At 44.9% G+C, this 18,132-nt stretch overlaps 1 protein-coding gene and 1 pseudogene across 2 annotated transcripts; one reads left to right on the forward strand and one right to left on the reverse strand.

Annotated features, from left to right (window-relative positions):
• Nucleotides 1-152: 152 nt before the first annotated feature.
• Nucleotides 153-17,918, reverse strand: LOC125529303 (nuclear pore complex protein). Of its 2 annotated transcripts, XM_087543836.1 has the most exons (9): nt 17,367-17,917; nt 17,225-17,278; nt 17,074-17,133; nt 16,860-16,970; nt 1,279-1,344; nt 1,115-1,201; nt 904-1,005; nt 675-824; nt 153-590 (listed from the first exon to the last, which is right to left on the reverse strand). In XM_087543836.1, exons 1-9 carry the CDS (start codon nt 17,775-17,777, stop codon nt 453-455), a joined length of 1,179 nt encoding a protein of 392 aa, XP_087399962.1. In that variant the 5' UTR covers nt 17,778-17,917; the 3' UTR covers nt 153-452. The 2 variants fall into 2 exon arrangements, with proteins under 2 accessions (XP_087399962.1, XP_087399963.1); XM_087543837.1 differs by lacking the exon at nt 17,074-17,133 and having other exon boundaries at nt 17,367-17,918.
• LOC147985012 (uncharacterized) lies at nt 5,706-6,467 on the forward strand (annotated as a pseudogene).
• Nucleotides 17,919-18,132: the final 214 nt, after the last annotated feature.

An 18,132-nucleotide genomic window follows, 5' to 3' on the forward strand; every position in this document is an offset into this window, starting at 1 on the left:
GAGTCCAACCCAATCAAGGCTCAAAGAGACGGTAAACCGGTTCAGCCAAACCAGCGGTCTATTCTTTTAGCGTTATATAACAATATATGGGGAAAATGGTCTTTTCATGTCACCTGAGACCTTCACTTGTCAAAATGGACAAAAGTGTCACATAGGAAGAAAATTGGCACTTAGTGTCAAATAGGGAAGAAATTCTTATTTTGGGCAGAATAGGAAAGCAAATTCAAGAAAGCGCCAAATGAGGAATTCTCTCAACTATCCGAGGAGTATGGTTATTTCAAGACAGATGCTCAAATTGATTTCACATTTTGGCTTGACGACAGCAACAGTTAAGATCAAAGTTCATCTAGACTCCAGACAACACAATCCCATCGACTGGAGGCTCCGGCCCTTGATGATAAGACGGATCTTCCTCTGCTTATAGGTACCTAAATGGAGACCAGGCTTCAGTTTTACATCTTAAATGCCCTTCTCCCGGAACTGTCTTCTTCCATATCCGTGTCTTCCGAAAGTACAATTTCCACGTCCCTGGTATCCCTTTTTAGTACGTTGCCTAACTTCGCAACTGCTTCGGTCTGCTGTTGCAATGCCTATTTTGTGCAGTTAAAAATTCTCAACTTGACAGAATACCAGGCCATAAAAATGGACAGACAAAGATTAAAACCTGCCCTTACCTCAAGAAGCTCGGTAACATTCTGCTTATCGACTTTGGTTGAACTCGGAATATAGATGGGACCACTAGCGCAGCCGGCGCTTGCAAGAACACGTGAGGTTGAAAGAAGATTATAAGCTCTCTTCGACAGATCACCGCCGGTTCCTTTTATCTGTTTACAGAAGATTCAAATAATCAAAATCCATAATCAACCAAACGCAGAACTAATAGACAGGTAAAAGAAAACTAACCTGCTTTATTATAGCAACCAATCTTTCATATAAATCGGCTTCCTCTTTCATTAACGGAACACGGAAACCCCGGTTTTCCAACGCCTCCACTATTCTCATGATCTTTATCAGGAGCTCAAAAAATATATAATGGTCAGATACAAGACATGAATAATGAATTTGCATTTCCTATGCGCATTTTTAGTTATGAAAAAAGGAGAAGAAATATCACCCTTAGGAGGCGCCTCTCAATAACAAGCTCTTGATGCTTCAACCGTTGGATCCAGGGATATGTGTCAGCTTGGAAATGTCTTTGCAGCTACAATTGAGTCTTTTTTTTTATGCAAGATATTGATTCCTGGACAAATAAATGAAAATGCCATGATATGATTATACCTTCTTAACATTGGAGTGGGTCATGCTCAATCTTTCAGTATCTGAAACAAGAACTTCATCTTGGAGCTGCACAGAAGGAAAAAGGGCTATAGTAAACAGATCTTGTCAAATGTCAACAACCCGGCAAACAATATTACTGTGAAGAGTACTAACTTTTTTCGTTTTGAACACACGGAAAAAAGGGACGTAAATTTGGGGGGGAAGGGGGGGGGGGGGGGGGGGGGGGGGTAGAATCCCACGAGCAAAACATGAATGACCACACTGTAACCCACACGTTACATCTGTCTGAGTTGCATGGTGACATTTCCTTGTATGCCTGGGGCCCTGGATACGTACTAGAAAAAACATACTCCCTCCATCTACTAATACAAGGCCACTTCATATTTTTATGTCTAACTTTGACCGTTAATTTATCAACAAAATGAGAGTTATATGCCATAAAACATATGCCATTGGATGCACATTTGAAAGACTTTCCGATGATATATTTGTTATGACATACAACCCATATTTTCTTGACCAAAATTATAAGTCAAAGTTTGAAACGAAAACAAAGTGGCCTTGTATATAAAAATGGAGGGCGTACAAGTAATAGCTGCGTTATGGCTGCTAAGAAAACAGAACTGGCCTTAAGTACAGCAAACAATCAAGACAACCAACAAATTGTTCAACTACTGCTGTTAGGTAAATAATATTACAAATTGTTCAGACAGGACATTTTGGTTGGAGGTAATATTCCCTCAGCCTGGCAGGTTCATCATCCACCCAGTACTCATAACCAAACGGGTGTATGAGAGTCAAAAACTTGGATGATCGAAACACATCCCTCTTCATCCCGAAAACCAAATGGACCCTATATGAGGAAGGAACAGGAAACATACGACGTGGGGCAGTAAGCAACTAAGGTAAGCAGAAATTCAGCAGGATTAAGTTTACTTTTGAAACTTTGCAAGGACATAGGTCATGCACTTACAAAGATCAGTATGTGAGCATGTCATTCATCGGAGCAGCAAATGCGCTATGTTCCATCTTTTAAAGCACATGTTATAATAATATGCATACCAACTATACTTTGTACACAATAAAGGCATCGTTATTCAATTCTGACGCTACCATAAATGACATTCAAATTTGATAAACGAATGCCCAGAAAGGTTCTCAAAATACATATACATGCAAAATGTGGAAGATGCATCCCATGCTGAGTATTCCACTCCGTTGTAAGGTCTTCATAGAGCAAGGAGGGTACCACAGAGACGGATAACATCAAAATAAATGGAATTCTTTCTTTTCTTGAGTTCCATTTTAGATACTCTTCACTCTACATTTCGTATTTTGGTATACAAGACGGAAAAAATAACAATTTTACAGACTTAAGTAAGCTTTTGTAATTTTGCAGAATTTATTATTCTCAAATGGGGTCAGCTTTGAGCCCTTACCTTTTCGCCTTGGTGATGGATGAGGTCACAAGGGATATACAAGGAGATATCCCATGGTGTATGCTCTTTGCAGATGATGTGGTGCTAGTAGACGATAGTCGGACCGGTGTCAATAGGAAGTTAGAGTTATGGAGACAAACCTTGGAATCAAAAGGTTTTAGGCTTAGTAGAACTAAAACTGAGTACATGAGGTGCGGTTTCAGTACTACTAGGCACGAGGAGGTTAGCCTGGATGGACAGGTGGTGCCTCAAAAGGACACCTTTCGATATTTGGGGTCAATGCTGTTGAACGATGGAGGTATTGATGAAGATGTGAATCATCGCATCAAAGCCAGATGGATGAAGTGGCGCCAAGCTTCTGGCATTCTCTGTGACAAGAGAGTGACACAAAAGCTAAAAGGCAAGTTCTACAAGACGACAGTTCGACCCGCAATGTTGTATGGCGCTGAGTGTTGGCCGACTAAAAGGTGAGATGTTCAACAGTTAGGTGTGGCGGAGATGCGCATGTTGAGGTGGATGTGTGGCCACACGAGGAAGGATCGAGTCCGAAATGTTGATATACGAGATAGAGCTGGGGTAGCACCAATTGAAGAGAAGCTTGTCCAATATCGTCTGAGATGGTTTGGGCATATTCAATGCGGGCCTCCAGAAGCTCCAGTGCATAGCAGACGGCTAAAGCGTGCGGGTAATGTCAAGAGAGGTCAGGGTAGACCCAATTTGATATGGAACAAGTCCGTAAAGAGAGATTTGAAGGACTAGAGTATCACCAAAGAACTAGCTATGGACAGGGGTGCATGGAAACTTGCTATCCATGTGCCAGAACCATGAGTTGGTCACGAGATCTGATGGGTTTCACCTCTAGCCTACCCCAACTTGTTTGGGACTAAAGGCTTCGTCGTTGTTGTTGTTGTTATTCTCAAATGGTCATATTTTGGTATACAAGACGGAAAAAACAACAATTTTACAGACTTAAGGTAAAATAAACCTTAAGGTAAAAACAACAACTTGCTATCCTTTTGTAATTTTGCAGAATTTTATTATTCAAAATCGTAAACCTACTGTGAAGTCCACATCTGTAATTTTTCAAGGTTTTAAATGATAAACCTTTGGGTATTGCTGTATTGATAGTTGATGAACACTAATGTTGCATCAAATAAATTGTAAAATTCATCAAAAGAACAAGTACGAAAAGCAACCATACTGATGAAGAACAATAAAGAAAATCAGAAGTCAAATCAATTTTGAATTATCCTACACACTTCTAATCCATTTTAGATAAGCTGATCCTTAAGTCATAGGTTGTAGTTGTTTCCTAAACGTCCATCCTAATATATTGTATATGGGAGTGGTCAAAAGCCCACAGAGTTACAACCACATCACACAAAGTCACATGCCTGAAGAAAAAGAAAATTACAATGAAGCCTCTAGAGGGCACTTGTGTGATGTCAATCCTGATTAGAGGACACCGCATCCACCAAGCTTCATGTGGTTGGAGAGGTGTTGTTGTATTTGTTTTCCTATCATATGAGGATAATGAGAGTCTTCTAGCTATGAATAGAAGTTGAACCTTAAGTAATGTTCTAGTCTTCTAGCTATAAGTAGAAGTTGAGATGTGAAGGCTTCCCAAAGACCTATAAATAGAGGTCCTCGCCTCTAGTTTGTATCCAACCTATGTACCCACTGTTAGAACAGAATTGTGCTGTGTGTGTAGTTACCATATTGTATAGGAAGTTAGGAACTTCTTCACTGATTTCCCTCTTGTGTATATGTACCGGCTGTTGGCCTTGTTAGGGTTAGGTACCCAACCGCCACCTCTGGTCGCCACCACCATCCCTCTCTCCATCAAGCATCCCCTCTTCCTTCTAGGACAAGGATGCCTCTGGCCAGGTCGATGCCATTCTAGGCCCTGGCACCGTCCTTCCCGTCAGGCGCCGCCAGCCCCCTTAACCTCTACTTGTCGTCATCAAGCCCTTGGCGGTCCAGGTCACAGCTGTTTCAAGACCTGCTAGAATGGCACCCCCTCCACCACCACCGGAGTTGTCCCAGTCCCCTGATGTCCTGTTATCTTCGACAGACAGAACTACAAGGACTGGGTGTAGCACACGAAGCTGCACATGAGGGGCCAGCTAGTCTAGGAGCACCTCACAGGTTTTCTGCCCTATCCTCTGCTACCCACTCCTCCGGCTAAGGTAGTCTTCAATGTTGATGCGGATAATACCAAGCAACGTGAGGTGCTCGATGCCTTTAAGGAGGCGAGAGAAGTGCATATTTCAACCCTGAACTCTTGCCCTAGTCTAATTTACAACCTTGAACTTTAATACCGTCTAAATTACAACCCCCAAGTCTCAAAACCGGTCAGGATTCAACCCTCCCCTCCCTGTTGACCGGTTTTGACCTGGGGTGACCAGTTTTGACTAGTCAACGGGTCCAATCAGCATGCCACGTCAGAATTTTTTTTCAAATTTCAAGAAAAAGTAAATAAAAATCTATAAGATCAGGGAAAAAATATAAAGGCAAAATTCCGAAAAAATTGTTCGCAAAAAAGCTAGGGAAAATAAAAAATGATTTTTTTCTGGAATTTGAGTTTTTGGGTTTTTTCTGGAAATTCGTTTTTTTTATTTTCCGTGTTTTTCGGAAATTGAATTTCTTATTTCTTTTCCTGGATTTTCTTCGATTTTACAGGTTGTTTCCTTGGAAATTTTGCATTTTTTGCTGATGTGGCATGCTGACTGGACCTGTTGACTGGTCAAAACCGGTCAACCAGGTCAAAACCGGTCAACAGAGAGGGGAGGGTTGAATCCTGGCCAGTTTTGAGAGTTCGGGGTTGTAATTTAGATGGTATTGAAGTTCGGGGTTGTAAATTAGACTAGGGCAAAAGTTGAGGGTTGAAATATGCCCTTCTCTCTTCACTGAAGAGTACCAGAATCAACTCCACCTGTACATGCAATGGACAAATGATGATACTCGAGCCTCATCTTGGTGAACAGCATGGATGTCGATCTCACCATGGATGTGGTGCCCCTTATCACTGTGTATCAGATGTGGGAGCGCCTTCGCCGTCGCTACAAAACTACTAGGGATGCCATGTATCTCTTTGTTGTTCGTCAAGAGTAACTACTAAAGCCGGAGGTTTGTCACCTCTACGACTTCCACACTTGCCTCTGACCGGAGTTCAAGCAAAGTCGTGCTCCGCTGTTGGCATGCCATCCTCAGCTCTCTACTATGAAGGACCTTGCTGAGGTGCGCTCTGAGGAGCTGCATCTACGCAGCACGGGCTTGTTGCCGTCCTCTTCAGCAGTCCTGGCTGCCCACACTACACCATCGCTGCAAGGTGGGCCTTCTCCTACAGCGGTGGCAGCAGCCTCCAATAGAGCCTTCAGCACCTACTGGAAGCAGGATGGTCACATGATCATGGAGTGCATTAAGAGGAAGAGACAGGGTCGTAGCCGTCCTCACAAGGACTCAGGAGGCTCCTCTGATTCTCGTGACGGCTCCCTTGAGAAGGTTCACCAAGAGATGCTCACCTTGCTGCGCCACCTTGCTGCTTCTGCACCATCCTGAGGTTCTGCTGGTCAAACGTCTAGTCCACCGCCACACTCTTCGTCAGGTACATCTTTGCCCTGGATTCTTGATTCTGGGGCCTCCTTCAACATGACACCACACATACATAACCTTTGTGTGGTCAACTTTGTGCCCTCTCCACTTCCCTTTCAGATAGAGGATGGCACTTCTCTTCCTCTTGCAACATGAGAGATTCTTTTTGCATCTTCTTTTCATTCCCTATTGTTTCTTATGTTCCTAAATGACTATGCAAAACCTCTGTCTGTTGGTCAACTTTACTAACTTGGGTTCTCGTGTTATTCAGGATTCTGACTCTTGATGTGTTCAAGATCATCGTACAGGGATTCTCGTCGGGATCGATCCCCGGTGGTACGACTCTCCACACCTTTGGGAGCTCGACTAGTTGCGCCTTCCTTCTGCTGCGTCCTCTAGCCAGTCGAACATAACCACCCCTTTTGCTTCAGCTGCCACCACCACCACATCCTTCGCTCAGTGGCATCATCGACAAGGTCACATTTGTGGCTCTCGCTTGTCTTCTTTGGTTAGGAGTGGGGTTCTGGGTCTGTCTCCAATGATAGTTCACTAAATTGTATGGGTTTAAGCTTGGCAAGCAGATACAACTCCCCTATCCCTCTAGTAATTTTGTTTCTCAGTGACCTTTTCAGCTTGTTCACTCTGATGTATGGGGTCCTGCCCCCTTTGTTTCGAAAGGGGTTCACAAATATTATATAATCTTCATCAATGATTTTCTCACCACTTGGATCTACTTGATGTCATCTCGTAGTCAAGTGCTTCAAAGTTACAAGTCTTCCGCTACCATGGTTCGCATTCTGTATGAATCCTCCGTTCGAGTTTTTCGCACGGATTCAGCTCGCGAGTACCTATCTCGTGAGCTTCATGGTTTTCTTGCTGAACACGGCACCCTTCCTCGGTATTCCTATCCAGGCACCCATGCTCGAAATGGGGTGGCTGGACGCAAACATCGCCACATCCTTGAGACTGTCTTCTGTTCCCCCCCCCCCCCCCCCACACACACACACACACTTTTGGGCTGAAAGTGTCTCTAATGTTGTTTATATCATTAATATTCAGTTTTCTGTTCTCAGGGGGATAACCAGTTGATCATCTAGGTGATGGTCCAGCTAATTATAGTGCTATACGCCTTTTTGGGGGTGCCTGTTTTGTTCTTCTCCACCCTCACGAACAGCTCAATATGTTGAAGGTGTTTTCCTTGGCTACAATTTAGAGCACAAGGGTTACCGTTGTCAAACCCTATTGCTCAAAGACTGGGGATCTCCAAAGATGTCACTTTTGACAAGTCTCGCCACTTCTACCCTTGTCATTCTTCTACTGCAACCAATGAGACTATTCCTTCGTCTGCTCATGAGCTTCAACTTACACAGGATGAGGTTTCTGTTCCTGACTCTCCTACCCGGGTTGAGTCATTCACTCTCTCTCCTTTTCCATTTGTCTACTCCCATCGTGCTCAACACCCTTCTCCCTCTGATGCACCACCTTCCACTTCCACTCCTTCCTCGTTGGGTCCCGTTGCTTCAGGGTCACCTGCTCCCCCTTGCTCCTCAATATAATCCGAGTGACTGCCACTCTCCAGCCTCCTATGTTGTTGTTGCTACCACTATTGTTGAGTCGTATCACGAGGCGGTTGCGGAGAGGCACTTGGGGCCTTCTACCACTGCCTACAGGCATTAGACCCATCACTTGCAAAGGGTCTACAAGGTTAAGACAAGTTCAGATGGTTCTCTCGAGCACTACAAAGCTCGTCTTGTTGTGTGTGGCTTCCAGCAGGAGTATGGTCATGACTATGATGAGACCTTTGCTCATGTTGCTCAGATGACCACTCTTCACACTCTTTTGGCTGTTGCAGTTGTTCGGTAGTGGTCCATCTCTCAATTGGATGTCAAGAATGCATTCCTAAAAGGTGACCTACGGGAAGTGGTCCATATGCAGCTGCCTCCTAGATATACTCTCTCTAATGGCATTGTTTGTTGCCTTTGGTGCTCTCTTTACGGGCTGAAACAAGCTCCCCGTGCATGTTTCGGCGTTTCTCGGACGTCATCACAGGGACTGGACTCTCTGCTACTGCTCATGATCCTACTTTGTTTATTCACACTTCTCATGCTCGCACTCTTTTGCTACTCTGTGTTGATGACATGATTATCACAGGGGATGACCACCAATTCATTGATTTTGTCAAGAGTCGCCGAAATGAGCAATTCTTGATGCCTGATTTGGGTTCTCTTCACTACTTTCTAGGACTTGAGATCATTTCTTCCCTGAAGGCACTTGTTCCAAGATCTTCCGCCTCACTGATCAGTGCACGGTTGACACTCCTATGGAGTTTGGTCTTCATCTTCGTCCTATTGAGGGTGAACCCCTTGCGGATCCCGCTCACTACCATCATCTTGTCGGGAGCCTTGTCTATCTAGGCATCATTCACCCTCACATTTCTTAAGTTGTGCACATTATGAGTCCGTTAGTCTATGCTCCCACTCAACTTCACTACAGCCATCTTCTTGTTCTTCGTTATCTTCGTTGGAATGTGACTCTGCTTATCCTTCCCTTGCTCCAGCTGTCTTTAGCTTCAGACCTGCTGTGACACGATCTGGGCCACAATGATCGCCGCTCTCTCTCTCTCAAACCTATTGTGTTTCTCTTGGCTCCTCTCTCTATCAAGAAGCAAACTGGTGTATCTCGCTCCAATGTTGAGGCTGAGCTGCGTGTTATGGCGTCCGTGAATGCAAAGATCACTTGGCTACGTTGGCTTCTTCAGGACTTTGGTGTTTCCACAACTACACCGACCCCTTTGCTCTTTGATAACACTGGGGCGCTCAGCATTACTCGTGATCATGTGAAGCATGAGCTCACCAAGCACGTCCGTGTTGATGCCTCCTACATGCGTCCTCGGGTGCAAGAGCAAGAGAGGTAGGTGGCCCTAAAGTATGTGCCCTCGAAGCTTCAGCTCGCTGCTTTTCTGACAGAAGGTCAGACATGGTCACAACGCATCTTCTTCCTGTCCAAACTCGGTGTCCAAGATCCCCCTTGAGTTTGAGGGGGGGGGGGGGGGGGTGTTAGACCAGGGCTGTGTTTTGTGTGTAGTTGCCATATTGCATAGAGGCTTCTTTGCTTATTTCCCTCTTGGGTATATGTACTGGTTGTTGGCCTCACTCAATACAAGAAGCTTAGTTCATAACGCCCGCTAGCTACTTCAGCTTGGTGTTTTTATATAAGATAATGGACTAGATCTTGTGTTCTTAGTTTTGAACTGAACCCATATGCTGCCATATCACCAATATTTGCGTCGAGCGATATTCAGCTCGGCACGTTGAAGTAGTTCCTTCACCAATAGTGTTGTACACTCTGCAGCAGCAAGGTGGAGTTGTTCCTCCACAACCTTGTGCTGCTTGAGGTGATACCAGAGCCTTGTTGATCAATAGTAGTTCTCGGTGTCCTCTTTGAAAGTGAGTTGTAGCAAGTGATGGAGCAACGGGAGAAGAGGATGGATGCAGCGTAACAACACACTAAAACACTACATGAGGATCCTAGCGGAGATTTGATTAGCTAGTTGAGATGATAAGAAAGGATGTTCCACATGTTGCCAATGAAAATGGTGTAGCTGACGTAGGCTACGGAGGTTGCAGGGTGGGATACTCAGAGAACACAAGGGTTGCCGCCTGTAGGCGTCGTGGTAAAGTAGAAGGTAGTGGGGAAAGATTGAAGAATTAGAGGGGTAGAAGAGAACAATAGGTAGGAACTAGGTATTTCATTGCTTGCCTCCGTACAAGGGGGATACATCCTTATATACACCCTTTAAGTACTTCAACACACCCTGGATACTTCTAGACTAGGCTGGATCCATCTAAAGAGATAACTAGACTGCCCACAAATAGAGTCTTCTACTAGGACACATACACCCTAGATACTTCTAGACTAGGTTGGGTTCATCAAGGAGATAACTAGAGGTCTTCCCACAAACAGATTCTTCTACCAGGACGCACACACCCTGGATTCTTCTAGACTAAGCTTGAAGACAACTGTACTCTAAGATGACACAACATTACTCCCCCCTTGCAGATACAACTCGTCATCCAGCTGTAGTTCATGGCGGATCTTCCTCGTCATCGCCATCATTTACTTCAAGGCAAAAAAGGCGTGGGCGACGACGGCCTCTTGAGAATCTTTCATCGCAATTTGAAATACAATCTGTTTTCCCTTCTTTCTGCCATCTCTGCACTTGGCAATCGGCGAACGTGTGTTCTTCCCCAAAGGAGCTTTAGCATTCCATACCTTGTTATTGTTCGATAGGCATGGATGACTTGTCATTGGAGGCCGTAGCTATGATGGTTGCTCGTTATTCATACACACAAGCTAGGCTCATGGCCACTTGTAGGCCAGAAGGGTTATGAAGTTCCACATTGACTCGTAGTAGATCAATCAACCTGGACGTGAAAAGTTGAACCTGCTGCGGCATTGAGAGGGGGTCAACACGACAAAGTAGTGCTTGAAACCTCTCTATGTATTTTGCAACAGATCCCATCTGTTTGAAGCACGCAAGTTCTCCTAATGGATTGGTCCGAATAGGAGGACGAAACCGTAGTTGACACCGCTCCTTCGATGCTTTGCCCCTAAAAATTGCTCACCAGTTCAACCAAACCAGCGGGTCATCCTCACCACTAAATGATAGAAAATCCAATTTGTCGTATCAAGGCACTCTCACGGTGTTAGCAACATGAACCACCGATGGAGGAACATGTGAGACACCAGACTTGAGGGGCCTAGGTGGCATTTGTTGCAGTGGAAACAAAAATCATGTCTGTGAATTGGGAGACACTATCCGTAAGCCTTGCATCGTGTGGGATGATGTGATGATGTCTGGGAGCATGGCACTTGGTGTTGTGCCAAGATTGTGGAAAATACATAGAAGAACCTGGGTACCAGCGCACCCTATATGCGAAAAAAAATAGTAATTCAAAAAAAGTTCAAAAAATCTCGAGACTTTTTTGGTATCCAACATGATCAAATATTGTGGTCGTATAAAAAGATTCGTCAAAGAAAGACTTTCGTTGTATCCTAGGTCAAAGATTCAGCAAAAAACGCTATATACAAGTACTATTCACGCTATATTGTCTTCATAAACTTGTCTCTTTTGCCCGGAAGTCAATAGGAATCATTTCTTGTCCAAACTTTTTATATGAGTACAATACCTAATCATGTTTGATTCCAAAAAAGATTTGGATTTTTTTAACTTTTTTTGAATTACTAAATTTTTTGGCGCATATAGGGTGCGCGGGAACCCGAGAGCACCAAGTTCCTGTCCGCGTTTGTGTCGTTGTTGTCACTAGGTTGGCGGCCAAATCTGCTGATTTGTTGCCGTTCAGGAAGGGTAAGGATGAAGGGCGCTACAAGATGCCATCGCCTCCTCCCGGCACACCTGACCTCTCCTTCAATGCCTTGACTCGCAGATCCAGCGATGCAAACTCCTTGGTGAATTTGTCGATCGGCTATGCGCTGCCAAGACTTCATCATTAAAATTGATCTTTCTTTCAGGCACATTGTCAACCATGGGCTCTGGCGCTGATACCAGATGTTGCTGCTGACACTGGCTACGGAGGTTGTAGGGTGGTATACTCAAAGGACAAGAGGTTCGTTGCCATGTAGGTGCCGTCGTACAGTATAGGGGTTAGTGGGGAAAGATTGGAGAATTACTAAGGTAGAAGAGAAGCATAGGTAGAAACTAGATATTCATTGCTTCCCTCCTTACAATGGGGATACATGCTTATATGGACCCTTTAAGTACTTCAACACACCTACTTCTAGATGGGTCCATCTAAGAGACAACTTTCATCTAGGAGATGTGATAAGGATCAACGTGATGATCCTGTAGTTTTTGCCCGATCTTTCACCGCAAGACAATTAGATAGCAAACCTTCTAATCACGTGATCAACCATGCAACCTGAAGATGAGGAAACGAATCCAGCAAGCAACTTGAAGATGAACAACACGCCTCTAACCTTGGCACGATAATCCTTGATCACACAAGAACCTTCATGCAATCATCACTTTATTTGATAAATAGCAGCGCCGTCCCTGGAGGGATGATTCACCACGTGGACACAATGTTCAAAACTCGATCTAAAAATTTGACCCCCTCTAAACCTAGCCACTGGCCTCCTTATATAGGCATCTAGAAAACTAGTCGGTTGGACAGGCTCACACCGAACACACAAAATAAAATTCCTAAATGGCCCATATCATGACCCGGAAATAAAATAGATAAAACTGGAACCAACTAAGTACATGGTTCGGTCACCCCCTTTGGCACACCTCTAACTTGGAGGAGTCCTGAAGTTGGGCTTCACCTCCTTCATGGGAACAACATGAGGTACTGGGATGCCCTCATCATCCTCCCCCCGTTGAAAAGGCGTTGTCCTCAACGCTGGAGGGTCTTCTCTAATGGCTGGCATCAAATCAGCAATAATGGCACGCTTCGCCGCCATCTGCAAGTCTCGCTGACCTGCCACACCACCTCCTCCCTCTCGGCTACCTGTACTTGTCACCGCCGATGGCACCACCTTCCGTCGCCACATAAGCTTGGACTTAGGCGCCAACAGCTTCTTCTCCACTGTCGATGGAGCTCGTTGTCGCTGAACGTGGAACTTCTTTGTACAACCCTGCAAAATAGGAGCAATGCACGGGCCACACAATTGACGAACACATCCATCTTTGCCTGTGTGCATACGCATAACTGCTCCAATAAATCTCCCCCCTACTGGTCCAACAAACATGCAGTCTACTACCCGCTCCTCCATAAGCACCGAGACATGAGCAGCACAACTATCATCTATCTGAACACCTTGGCCGACACAAATTAGAAGTGTAGGATTAGCTGCAATCTTTGTCATCTCACCACTAAGAGGCTTGGCATCAACCGACTTGTCATTAACAGGCACAACTGGCTTGTCATCGACAGGCACGGCTGAAACAATATTAGTACTAACACTCCTCCCATCATGCTCCTCCTTCGGAAGCTCAACTATCCTTTGTTTTGGCTTGGCCTTGTGCACTTTCTCCTTGCGCTGTTGCGCATCACCAACACCACATCCGACTTGATATGATCATCTGTCATAGGCTTCAACATCCATTGTTTGCCATCATGCAAAAATGTATATATATATATATATATACATATATAATATATATATATATATATATATATATATTTGCTCTCTCAGCATAGATAGCATTGTGATCATACACCCAAGTAACAATCCACACACCTCTAGTGGCAATACATCGCATTCCACCTCATTAGGATACTCACCAACTGTAAATGGCACACGCGCCTTATGTGTAACCTTTAGCATACCGCAGCTATTCAACCACTCTAGATACTTAGGTTCAGGAATACGCCAAGTGGACAACCCCAAAGATGCCACCATTGCCTTGCTTATGCCATTGGTACAGCTACCACCGTCAATCATCAACTTGCATGCCTTGCCCTTGATCATGCACTGTGTCTGAAATAAATTCCAACGCTGGCCTCTATCAACTGTCATGCAAGCATCACCATGTACCGGCTTGAGTTGCACATTCAGCCCGATCAATGGTATAACGTCATCCATCAAAATTGTGTCAGCATCAGCCTTGTCCTCCTTAGAACCAGTATGCGTTGTCGCTGCCTCATTGACATCATCTATCTGAACCACAGACGTGTCCTTGCAAATTACCTTCGCAGAAGGCTGCACAGTATGTGCGGGAAAAATTGTGATGGGCTTTCTTAATTCCGCTTGCATCTTTTTAATGATCTGTTGTATATCAGCAATATCAGTTCGAGCCAGCTCCTTAGACTTCTCATCCAACCGAGAAAACCATGTGGAAGGCATCTTCCAATTTGCAAAGAGAAAATAAAATCACTATTTTTTTCTGTTAATTAGACTCACGTACAAGGGAACCAACGTGAGTTGGTAGAGAATTTCCGATCTACTAATACGTACGTGTGTCCAACTAACCAGATTAATCCAAACGCCAAACGACTGCTTCTCTACTTGCTGATCGTTCTTTTCTCACACAAAATTGCAACAATAACTGGGCCAAAAAAATAGTGAGTAAAAGCAATAACAATCCGGTCTGTACCTCTCTCTTGATCTTGTTCCTTTTTTATTTCTCACACAAAAAGCTCCACCAAAAGCGGATAGATTGATCTGAAGCAAACTCCTTTTTTTCTATTATGGCCAGACTTTTCCACGTACATACGCTAACCACCGATTCCTATCCAACACTGAAACAAACAAACTGATCTCACCAAAAAAACTGATCAGATCCGTGCGCAAACCCAGCTGCTTCGTTTGAATCTTTTCCTCGCTTGATCCTGGACTGCACGCACGGGAGAAACGGATCCAATCTGATCGATCGGAAAAATAAGTTTTGGCGCCTGTATGTATTCCGAGAACAGAGGAAATCGATCTTGTCACAAATGAAACGGAAATCAATTAGACCCAATCTTCAATCTACGTGCAAGCTCCTCGGCGGCACCAACAACTATCCACAGCAGATCTTCAAAGCCTCGGCAATCTACGAGTGCTATAGCAAACACCAGCAGATCAATTTCAATAAGACGAACACGCGGTGACAAACCCAGTAATCTGATACCACATGATAAGGATCAACGTGATGATCCTATAGTTTTTGCCCGATCTTTCACCGCAAGACAATTAGATAGCAAACCTTCTAATCACGTGATCAATCCACGCAACCTGAAGATGAGGAAACGAATCCAGCAAGCAACGTGAAGATGAACAACACGCCTCTAACCTTGGCACGATAATCCTTGATCACACAAGAACCTTCATGCAATCATCACTTTATTTGATAAACAACAGCGCCGTCCCCGGAGGGATGATTCACACGTGGACACAATGTTGAAAACTCGATCTAAAAATTTGACCCCCTCTAAACCTAGCCACTGGCCTCCTCATATAAGCATCTAGAAAACTAGTCGGTTGGACAGGCCCACACTAAAACACACAAAATAAAAATCCTAAGTGGCCCATATCATGACCTGGAAATAAAATAGTAAAACTGGAACCGACCAAGTACATGGTTCGGTCACCCCCTTTGGCACACCTCTAACTTGGAGGAGTCCTGAAGTTGGGCTTCACCTCCTCCTTCATGGGAACAACATGAGGTACTGGGATGCCCTCATCAAGATGACTGGACTCTTCCGGCAAACAAATTCTTTTACCAGGACACACACACACATTAGATACTTCTAGATTAAGCTTGATAGACAACTGGACTCTAAGATGCCATTTATTACAAGAGGAAGATGTTCCGACGACGAAGATGGGGGTAATCTTGGAGCAAGAGTACCACAACAACGTGCAGTTTAGCGTACTTCAAGAAGGCCAGTGCCTTGAAGAACCTGATCTCTATGCATATCCTAGAGTACCCAACCCTACATATGCAAGAGAAAGATATAAGGTGAAAGTTGAGATCCCTACTTTTAATGCGGTGTTGATATTGAAGTGTGCCTTGATCGACTATGTAAAGTGGAGACTTTCTTTAAGGTCATGAATATTCCAGAAGATCATAGAGCTCCTTTGGTCGCAAACAAGCTAAAAGGTTAGCAAAGTATAGACTAAGAACTTGAAAGAGGTTTGCTCAATCTACCTTCCCCTAAGGGGATCAAGACCTCCATCTGGGAGAAGAATTCCCAATGATTACAAGCCAGCCCTCCTCTCTTTGGGTTGGGGAAGAACTATCTCTCAAGACCTCCATCTCTTTTAGATTTGGGGATGAACAGCCTCGTCTTGCCTTTTACCATTGCTTGCTTGTTGGATCTAAGTTGCACATCATGTATTGACTTTGTGCTATGAGTGTGTACTTGGTAGTGCATTTTTGCCTTGTGTGTGTTTCCTCTTGTTCTTTGTGTTCAATTGTTCATCCATGAATCCAATTCCAATTATGAAGATCGGCCAGCCCTATGGCTTGCCTCGTATCAGATCTTGGACTAGACCTTATGTTCTAAGAGTTCTGGACTGAACTTCTGCTACCACATTGGCCTATATTTGCATCTTGAGCGATATCTACCACAACACTTTGAAGCAGTTACTTCAAGACTTGTGTTGTACACTCGGTAGGGGCAAAGTGGAGTTATTCCACCACAAACCTGTGTTGCTTTAAATATTTGACGTTTCATAAAAACCAAATCAACACCATAAAACCATTTTGATGTGTCATCCAAGTGTGGCATGTAATCGCTCTTCAAGGTAAAATGGTATGTTAGGAAAAAACTAATGTTACCAACAATAAGAGTAATAATATGGATATCCTCTCCTGTATTGAGCACTATGTTATTTATCATCTACATTTCGAAGTACATATTGAACGAAGGTGAGTTAGAAAGTTCATATATAAGCATTTTTTGTCAACTTTTTACAGCTATCAACATGTATGCGGAAGTATGCCTACATATTGAGGTTGTAAAAATCAGTACTTTGTCACTTGACAATTCGTCACATCCAATGAAAGGTGTCTAGTTTCAATAATGGTTGCTAGTATACCTTAAGCCGGCAGGAGAGATCTTTAAACCCCTGCACAAGTTGAGGCCATAGCCTCTCCCTGTCCGCACTATCCATGCACTCAAGCTTACCCATCGCCTCTGCCCACATGATCTACACCCACAAGACCACAATTAACATGATCATGTTATGATATCCAGGAACAGCACCACGAAAGGGAAAAACATGGATTGAACTAATTTATCCAACTACGCACATCAGATGCTGCTACAGGCTTCACCCTTTGTGAAGGATCTGTCACGCTAAACAATAGATGCTGCCATCAAAACAGACAGAAAAGCATAAAAGAAGTCACATTAACCAGAATCTTTGCAACACAAATACCAAAGTTGCTAGGAGAATCTCACCCTAAAAGCATAGCGAGGGTTGCCTGGGTCCTCCTTGTACGCATCCACCATAGCCTATAAGAACTTAAAAATACCAAGTTTTCGAACCGTTCCTTCCTCAAACCATTAAAAAGGGGCCAACATTTCTACTAGGGTTGCGGACCTGAATGTCGCGGTCGGAGGGCGAGAGCGGCAGCGGCGCAACTGGGGCCATCTGAGTGGTAATCTGCCCGCCAGCCCCGCCGCCGAAACCAAAAGGCGAAGGGGACGGAGTCACCTGCTGCTGGAACCCAAAGGGTGACGGCGATGACGACGGCAGCGCTCCGAACGCCGGGGTCGACGATGGCGTGCCAAACGTCGGGCTCGAAGTGGGCGTCCAAAACGACGGCGTAGAGGAGGGTGCGCCGAAGGCAGGGGTGGATGAAGGGACTCCGAAGGCCGGGGTGGACGAGGGCGCGCCAAATGCCGGCGTGGAGGAAGGGGTGCCGAAGGCAGGGGTAGTGGAGGGAGTTCCGAAAGAGGGCGCAGAAGAGGGCGTCCCGAAGAGGGAGGGAGAGTTGGGGGTCCCGAACATGGCGGCCGACGCAGGGGACCAGCGATCACCGGCGGCGAGGGTTACGGGGTTTAGGGTTTCTCGGGGAGAGACAGCGGAGCGGATCGACCGGAGCGGAAACCGGGGAAAGGGGCGGCAATACTGGAAAAGGAAAGAGGAAATGCTATATGGGAACGTCGGATTTTAATTTTCCTGAAAGCTTAAAAGTGCACGCGCACTATTTGACAAGAACGAGCGGCCGCGCTACGCGACAAGCGACAGCGATCACACACTCGTTCCATCTCTCAACTGGAAAAAAAGGAAAAACAAATCTTATCCACCCACTCCCGAGCCCCACGGCCACGACCTTCCTTCTCCACTGACCACCGCCGCCGCG

Source organism: Triticum urartu, chromosome 2A (assembly GCF_056163025.1).
Source record: "Triticum urartu cultivar PI428250 chromosome 2A, HENAU_Tu73, whole genome shotgun sequence".
NCBI lineage: Eukaryota > Viridiplantae > Streptophyta > Magnoliopsida > Poales > Poaceae > Triticum > Triticum urartu.

Excerpts from the sequence above, each read along its gene's own strand:
- LOC125529303 (XM_087543836.1), bottom strand. The coding sequence starts at position 17,777 with ATGTTCGGGACCCCCAACTCTCCCTCCCTCTTCGGGACGCCCTCTTCT. Across the intron at positions 17,279-17,366 it reads CCTCCGACCGCGACATTCAG|GCTATGGTGGATGCGTACAA; the intron begins GTCCGCAACCCT and ends AAGTTCTTATAG. Across the intron at positions 16,971-17,073 it reads AGCCTGTAGCAGCATCTGAT|ATCATGTGGGCAGAGGCGAT; the intron begins GTGCGTAGTTGG and ends TTGTGGGTGTAG.